The sequence below is a fragment of the Notolepis coatsorum genome, assembly GCF_963971535.1.
Source record: "Notolepis coatsorum genome assembly, chromosome: 9".
NCBI lineage: Eukaryota > Metazoa > Chordata > Actinopteri > Aulopiformes > Paralepididae > Notolepis > Notolepis coatsorum.
The window spans coordinates 50,568,337-50,577,093 of record NC_140173.1 but is presented as its reverse complement, the minus strand read 5'-3'; the positions used below and the strand labels follow the sequence as shown (position 1 = coordinate 50,577,093).

Below are 8,757 nucleotides of genomic sequence, written 5' to 3'. Positions count from 1 at the left end.
CTGACAGTAGAAGTGTGAACACCTGGGAGCTGACAGTAGAAGTGTGAACATCTGGGAGCTGACAGTAGAAGTGTGAACACCTGGGAGCTGACAGTAGAAGTGTGAACACCTGGGAGCTGCCCAGTAGAAGTGTGAACACCTGGGAGCTGACAGTAGAAGTGTGAACACCTGGGAGCTGACAGTAGAAGTGTGAACACCTGGGAGCTGCCCAGTAGAAGTGTGAACACCTGGGAGCTGCCCAGTAGAAGTGTGAACACCTGGGAGCTGCCAGTAGAAGTGTGAACACCTGGGAGCTGACAGTAGAAGTGTGAACACCTGGGAGCTGACAGTAGAAGTGTGAACACCTGGGAGCTGCTGACAGTAGAAGTGTGAACACCTGGGAGCTGACAGTAGAAGTGTGAACACCTGGGAGCTGACAGTAGAAGTGTGAACACGGTTGGCCACCGAGCAGCTGCAGCGGAGCAGTTGGGGGTTAAGTGCCTTGCTAAAGGGAACTTCCAACGGTAGGTATACAAGGGAGGGGAGAGGATTATTCATTCATTAATTTCCCCACACAGATTTTTCCTGCCGGTCTGGGGAATTGAACCGCCAACGTTCCGGTCACAAGCTCACTTCTATAACCTGTAGGCCACTGCTGCCCCACAGAACAAATACACCACAGACACTAGGCTTGGGCCATATTGAAATGCCCTCACTGACAATATTGATTTAAGAAAAACAACAATAAATTATAATATCATCCACAAAAAGCTTAGAAGACACTTATGTTGAAGTTTTTACTTTGAGAAATTCTGACTAGAAGTCTTATTGTTGTTAGCTTGACACAGGCCTTTGCTACAAAGTTAACCTTACAATCTTGGGGAAGATTCAAGCATTTTGATTCCACCTTTCAATCAGAATTGATAAAAGTTGGACATATAGTGCTGTAAATGAACAATTGACCACATGTCTGGTCAGTGCATAGAACTATGCTAATAGCCTTTTTCACATCGGAAACGATGTAACGTTATCTACAGTTTGGTTAGTCATATTGTGAATCCAATGTGTAGTGTTTGCTTAAACCCTGACTACACCAACTCAGTTGGTGATTGTTCTGTTACATGTTGTTTGTGTTCCTATGGTTTAGTGTATTTTACGTTGTTTGGAGAGCTAGGAGGCTACCATGATAGGAGGGACTGATAGTTCAGTTTGGAGAGCTAGGAGGCTACCATAGGAGGGACTCAAGAGTTCAGCGTAAAAGTGAAAGTAAAAGAGACAAGTAAACACAACTCTAGCCTAAAGCTAACATCAGTTTCCTCGTTCCTGAACATAACACAATGGCTGGCTTTTTCATCTGTATGGATAGAAGCCATTTCCTTCCCAATGTATTCAACGTCAGTAACTGCCCTCGTACCGTCTCGCCACTGCTGCATTCTTTTGCTAACGAGAGCGGACATCTTTCCAAGCTTTTCTCCACTAAGTTAGGCTACATGCGGTAACGTTATATACAGAGTCAGAACGTAGGTAGGTTACCTTTTATGCAGGGGTGTAAAAAGTACCCAGGAATAATACTTAAGTGAAAGTATGGGTACCTTCTCAAAATCGTACTCAAGTAAAAGTCAGAGTATCTGGCTAAAAACACACTTGAGTAAAAGTAAAAAAGTTTCTACTTTAAGTAAAAACTTTTTTTTATTGCAAGGGATAGACCAGGGGTCTCAAACTCATTCCATCGTGGGCCAAGTTTTCATTTGAACTACACATTGCACCAGGTGAGTTAGTTGAAGAGGCGAAGGAGACACTTTATTTCTCAGAATTCTTTCTCTGAAATGTAATTGAGTAAAAGTACATGTAGAAACCTAATAATACTTGAGTAAAGTACAAATCCCCAAAAACAGTACTTAAGTATTGTAACAAGGTACAATTACTCAAGTACTTTACACCCCTGCTTTCATTATAGGCTACAACAATACAGTGAAGCAAGAGAGAAAGGGAAAGAGAGAGACAGAATAATATCGTTCCGTTATCGAGGACAAGTGAGGGCCATTATCGTGGCCACGTGCACGATATGTAAACGATAATATCATCCTATCGCCCAAACCTAACAGTCACACAGACACACACACTGACCTTGGTGCTGGTAAAGGAGCCAGTGTCATGCAAGACAGCCACTCTGAACGGAGGCCACCACTTATGGAACTCCATCACCCACTGATGCATGACTGTAGCTGGACACACGATGACCGTCGGCCCCAGGCCCACGTACCTGCAACCAGGGGAGGATGTCAAACACCAGGTACCACATTCACAACACCTCCCACAGCACGAGTGCTGGTCTGGGGTCAGTGGCCAGGAACACTTGCCTTCATGACCTTATTCAACAGACTAAAGCTCACTCAGAGGAAATAAGTCAGAAGAAAAACATGTAATGCAGTTATTAGGAGCATTGTTAATTAAGTGTGTTAAGCAGGATTAATTACTGCTAATTTGTCTTACATGGCACTTTGTCAGGTAAACAAACTTTGTAAAATCTAAGCAGGGTTCCCACAGACATTGCTAAATGAAATCCAAGGACTGTCAAGTACTTTTCCAAGCACTATTTTTCATTTTAAAAGGGCATAAGGATACAATTAACTTTTAAATGCTGTTTTTTATAGGAAAAAAATCTGATCCAATATTTATGGCTTAAAACCAATTTCCGACAATTAGTTACACTTTAAATATAAAAACGTAATTTCTTGATTCAGAAATGTTTTATCATGGATGAACAACTTTCAATCAATGGTTGATTTGAATTTCAAGGACTTTTTAAGCACATTGTTAAGAAATTAGCCGTTTTCAAATTCCAGGCCTTGACTTTTTTTTTGTAAAAAAAATCAAGCTTTTTAAGCACTTCAAGGACCTTGTGCGAACCCTGTCTAATGCTAGTGTGTCTGTCTGTATGTGTTTATGTATTTATGTCTGTGTGTGTATTTTTGTGTATTTGTGTGAGTGTATATATGGGGGGGGGTCTGCCCACACACACACACACACACACACACACACACACACACACACACACACACACACACACACACACACACACACACACACACACACACACACACACACACACACACACACACACACACACACACACACACACACACACACACACACACACACACACACACACACACACACACACACACACACACACACACACACACACACACACACACACACACACACACATTTATAAGGCCCATGTGCTCTACCAGGCCTATGATTATGTTGGGCAGTAGTGGAGCGGAGGTCTCGTTGAGTTTCTGGAACCTCAGCAATTAATTCGAAAATTATAGTTATCATTATGTGAGTTGTGCTCTTCATATAAAAGATTTTACAGCAGCCAAATTAATGAAAGTATGATCCACGTACAAATGGCTGCTTTTTTATATAGCGCTTTTATCCAAAGCGCTTTACAATTTGTTACTTACATATTACCCATTCACACACCGAAGGCGGAGGCAACCATGCAAGGTGCCAACCTGCTCATCGGGAGCAATTAGGGGTTAAGTGTCTTGCTCAAGGACACATTGACACGCTGCCCAGGAGGAGCGGGAATCGAACCGGGAACCTCCGGATTTCCAGACGACTGCTCTACCTCCTGAGCCACTGTCGCCCCTACAAGTACAAGTATGAGTACCGTACTTTTCGGACTATAAGCCGCGGCTTTCCCCCCTATTTTTCGACCCTGCGGCTTATATAACGGTGCGGCTAATCTATGGATTTTTACAGCTAACTGGGCGCGCTCCCTCAGCTCTGTGACCGTCAGATCAGACTCCTAAATCTGCTGCAGCAGTGCACGCCTTGCCCCTCATCCTCCCCCTCACGTCAACAAACCATTACGGCAAGAGTCTAGTGTATGAGCAGCTCAGGGCTCCTCTTTCAACATGCTGCCTACCTACTGTACCCGGCGCTGCTAACTGGCTAACGTTATGAGAGCTAACATTGCTACCTACTGTACCCGGAGCTGCAAACTGGGAGCTGCTAACTGGCTAACGTTATGAGAGCTAACGTTGCTACCTACTGTACTCGGAGCTGCAAACTGGGAGCTGCTAACTGGTTAACGTTATGAGAGCTAACGTTGCTACCTACTGTACCCGGCGCTGCTAACTGGCTAACGTTATGAGAGCTAACGTTGCTACCTTCTGTACCTGGAGCTGCAAACTGGGAGCTGCTAACTGGCTAACGTTATGAGAGCTAACGTTGGTACCTACTGTACCCGGAGCTGCTAACTGGCTAACGTTATGAGAGCTAACGTTGGTACCTACTGTACCCGGAGCTGCTAACTGGCTAATGTTTTGAGAGCTAACGTTGCTACCTACTGTATCCGGAGCTGCTAACTGGCTAACGTTATGAGAGCTAACGTTGATACCTACTGTACCCGGAGCTGCTAACTGGCTAACGTTATGAGAGCTAACGTTGGTACCTACTGTACCCGGAGCTGCTAACTGGCTAACGTTATGAGAGCTAACGTTGGTACCTACTGTACCCGGAGCTGCTAACTGGCTAACGTTAGGAGAGCTAACGTTGCTACCTACTGTACCCGGAGCTGCTAACTGGCTAACGTTATGAGAGCTAACGTTGCTACCTACTGTACCCGGAGCTGCAAACTGGGAGCTGCTAACTGGCTAACGTTATGAGAGCTAACGTTGCTACCTACTGTACCCGGAGCTGCTAACTGGCTAATGTTATGAGAGCTAACGTTGGTACCTACTGTACCCGGAGCTGCAAACTGGCTATCGTTTCTGTTTAAACAAAAATGTTAATAAATGGGAGCTTCCTCAAACAGCCATATCTTTCCCGACAATCCCCTCTGTGCACGAACCCTTACATATGGTAATTAAACATTAAAACACCTGCGGCTTATAGTCCAGTGCGGCTTATATGTACACATCATTCAATTTAGCTGCTGCGGCTTATATTCAGGTGCGGCTTATAGTGCGAAAAGTACGGTACATGAGTGTAAGTGAAGCAGATTAAGCTATGTGTTATGACATTAGGTAGACTCCCTGTATGGAAAGAGAGAGATGGAGAGAGAGAAAGAGAGAGACGGAGAGAGAGAAAGAGAGACGGAGAGAGAGAAGCACAGTTCCTACTAAACCGCTCTTGATTTACAAGAGCTCCATCTTTCACAAACACGCATATATATACACACACACACACACACACATATACACACACACGAGCAAACTGTGGGCGGAGACTGTGAGTCTGTGTGGTATGAATATTTGATTAGAGGGAATTTATGCTTGAGTGTTTTCGTCTGAATTATTAAACATGTTTCAATTATCAGACTCCCACTTTCTTACTGCAGACAGACATCACAGAAAAACACTGACATGACACTCCTTGTGTGTGTGTGTGTGTGTGCATTCGATTCTCTTTGTGGCCAATTAAAAGGGATCTTTAGACACATGTATGTAATGGAGGGGTGGGGGTTCATTCGGGGGCAACAAATCAAAACATTTCAAACTTGACATGGTAGTGGTGATAATCTGGTTTCCTCTCACAACACACACACACACACACACTCTAAGGGATGGTCAATACTTTGTCTGCTGCCGATGTCCACAAATTGATTGCCTGCAAACTCAATTATGGCCCAGTATCAATAGCTTCCCCCAAGTAAGAGCTTCATAACGGCCCATTAGTGTGTGTGTGTGTGTGTGTGTGTGTGTGTGTGTGTGTACCTGTAGTTCCATTAGTGTGTGTGTGTGTGTGTGTGTGTGTGTGTGTGTGTGTGTGTACCTGTAGTTCATATAGTTGGAGCCTCTGATCATCTGTTTGTTTGTGTATGTATGTATGTATGTATGTATGTATGTATGTATGTATGTATGTATGTATGTATGTATGTATGTATGTATGTATGTATGTATGTATGTATGTATGTATGTATGTATGTATGTATGTATGTATGTATGTATGTATGTATGTATGTATGTGTGTGTAATGTATGTATGCATGTATGCATGCATGTATGTATGTATGTATGTATGTATGTATGTATGTATGTATGTATGTATGTATGTATGTATGTATGTATGTATGTATGTATGTATGTATGTATGTATGTATGTATGTATGTATGTATGTATGTATCAACCTTTTACACATTCAGCTGTATTTGATGCTTTGCAATCAATCGATGCAAAGTGTTCTACAGGTGAGGATAACTTAGAGTCTTTTTTTATTAAGTTGGCTGCACCAGTTATCGCTGAACAATTTACTTATATTTTTTATCTCTATCTCATCAGGTAGATTTCCTCTAGTTTGGAAATCTGCACAGGTGATTCCTTTACATAAGGGAGGTGATAGGGATAACTTAGATAATTATCGTGCTATCTCCAGGCTACCTTGCTTAGCTAAAGTCCTGGAAACACTAGTAAGTAAACAACTTAAATTTTACCTTTCAACTAACTCCATACTTAGCTCTCAACAATCTGGTTTTAGAGCCAAACATAGTACAACATCAGCCATCACTTTGGTTACAAATGACATTATTTCAGCATTAGATAAGAAGAAACATTGTGCTGCCCTCTTTGTTGATTTATCAAAAGCATTTGATACAGTTGATCACTACTTACTTCTAAAGAAACTATCTAACATTGGGTTGGATGATAATGCCTGTGTCTGGTTTCAGGATTATCTATCTTCTAGGCGGCAGTGTGTGAAGTTAGGTCAAGCACAATCTGAATTCTTGGCCATGACTAAAAGTGTGCCACAAGGTTCAGTTTTGGGTCCTGTCCTTTTTACAATTTATATTAATGATATAGTTTCTTCTTTGTATGGATGTCATGCCCATTTGTATGCTGATGACACAATTGTGTACTGTATTGCAGACTCTGTACAGCTGGCCTTTGAGAAATTGCAACTTTCCTTTTATGCTCTACAGGATGCCCTTACTAGTCTTAAATGGGTTCTTAATGCTAGTAAGACAAAGTTTATGTTGTTTTCAAGAGCAAGGAATATTAACTTTGATGATGTGAGGATATCTACTGTCAGTGGCTCTTGTATAGAGAGAGTCACTGAGTATAAATATCTTGGCCTGTGGCTCGACGGTTCCATGTGGAAAATCTTGCCACTAAACTGCGACAGAAAATTGCTTTCCTGTACAGAAACAGATCCAATTTCCCTCTATTTAGTAGAAAAATAATTGTGGAATCAGTCTTCTTATCAGTTTTGGACTATGGTGATGTAATTTATAAGCATGCTGCGGCATCAACTCTTAAACCTCTGGATTCTGCATATCACTCAGCTCTCAGATTTACAACTGGTGACAGATATGATACTCACCATTGTGTCCTGTATGATAGGGTGGGTTGGCCTTCTCTTGCAGAAAGGCGCAACAAACACTGGTATTAATTTATTTTTAAAGCACTTATTGGTAAACAACCTGTTTATATCTCCTCACTGTTAGATTGGAATATTGGAACCTATTCAACTCGATCGAATGACTGGATGGTTCTTAGGGTTCCTCAGATTTGTTCTGAGCTAGGGAAGTCAGCCTTTTCCTTTGATGCCTCTAACTCATGGAATGTCCTTCAACTCACGCTAAAATTGGAGGTTCTCCCTTCCCTTGGAATGTTTAAATGTATGATTTCAGACCATTGTGTGACTACCTGTAACTGTTTGTTGATATTTTAAAAATATTTTTAAACGTTTTTTAATTTTTTTACTCTGGTGTTTAAATTTCTGTGAATATTGTTTTTATTATGTACTGTACAATCGTCGTTTCTGTAAATGAGGGAAACCTCAGATGCTTACGATTTTAAATAAAGGTTGAAATGATTTTTTTTTATGTATGTATGTATGTATGTATGTATGTATGTATGTATGTATGTATGTATGTATGTATGTATGTATGTATGTATGTATGTATGTATGTATGTATGTATGTATGATTGTATGTATGTATGCATGTATATATATATATTTTTTTTTTAATCATTCCATTTGGGCTGTGGGGGGTGCTTAATGTCTGAAGGAGTCAATGGAAGGCTTTTTAGTAGGCGTTGACAATTATTTGACTGACAATTATCAGTCAACATGTCAGCTGTGAAATGACTCCCAGAGAAACTCTGGGAGAAAGAGACAGAAGGGGAGTGTGTGTAGCCCGTGTGTGTGTGTGTGTGTGTGTGTGTGTGTGTGTGTGTGTGTGTGTGTGTGTGTGTGTGTGTGTGTGTGTCTGGAGAGGGAGAGTGTATGTGAGTAAAAGTGTAGAGTCTCTCTCCAACAGAAGGCCCAGCTGAACTGGTCGCTGAGAGCGCACTGAGAACGACAAGGAGGGTTCAGTCAAAGTTCACTCGTGCTCAACCAATTATAATAAGGGAGCATACAAAAAAAAAATCTATGACCATATATGGACCCCCCTCTCACTTACCCACGTGGGGTTTCAGCCAATGAAGGCGCATATCATTGGTTGCCCACTACAACTCCGCCCTAACTCTCAGCCTGGACTCTCTTGCCCCCATCATAACCCGGACAGTCACCTACACACGTCCTGCCCCCTGGTTCACCTCTGAACTTCGCACCTTGAAAGCAGTTGGCCGCCAGCTGGAGAGGCGCCGCAATAAATCCGGCCTCACTGTCCATCGTGAGGCTTACAAAGACCATGTGGGACGGTATAAGGATGCCTTGGCCAAGGCCAAGTCTTTCTACTACTCCACCCTCATCACCAACCAGCAAAACCACCGCAGACGACTTTTTACGACCATCAACCGCCTGCTCTCCCCCATT

The 8,757-nt window shown here is 42.3% G+C and overlaps 1 protein-coding gene across 2 annotated transcripts in view; it reads right to left on the bottom strand.

Moving 5' to 3' along the window:
• ercc6 (excision repair cross-complementation group 6) overlaps positions 1–8,757 on the bottom strand; it is a 101,841-nt gene that overhangs the window by 56,505 nt on the left and 36,579 nt on the right. For both annotated transcript variants that reach the window (XM_084321288.1, XM_084321287.1), the window contains exon 9: positions 2,107–2,242. In XM_084321288.1, coding sequence (XP_084177414.1) covers positions 2,107–2,242 — 136 coding nt within the window. The remainder of the gene's footprint in view (positions 1–2,106; positions 2,243–8,757) is intronic.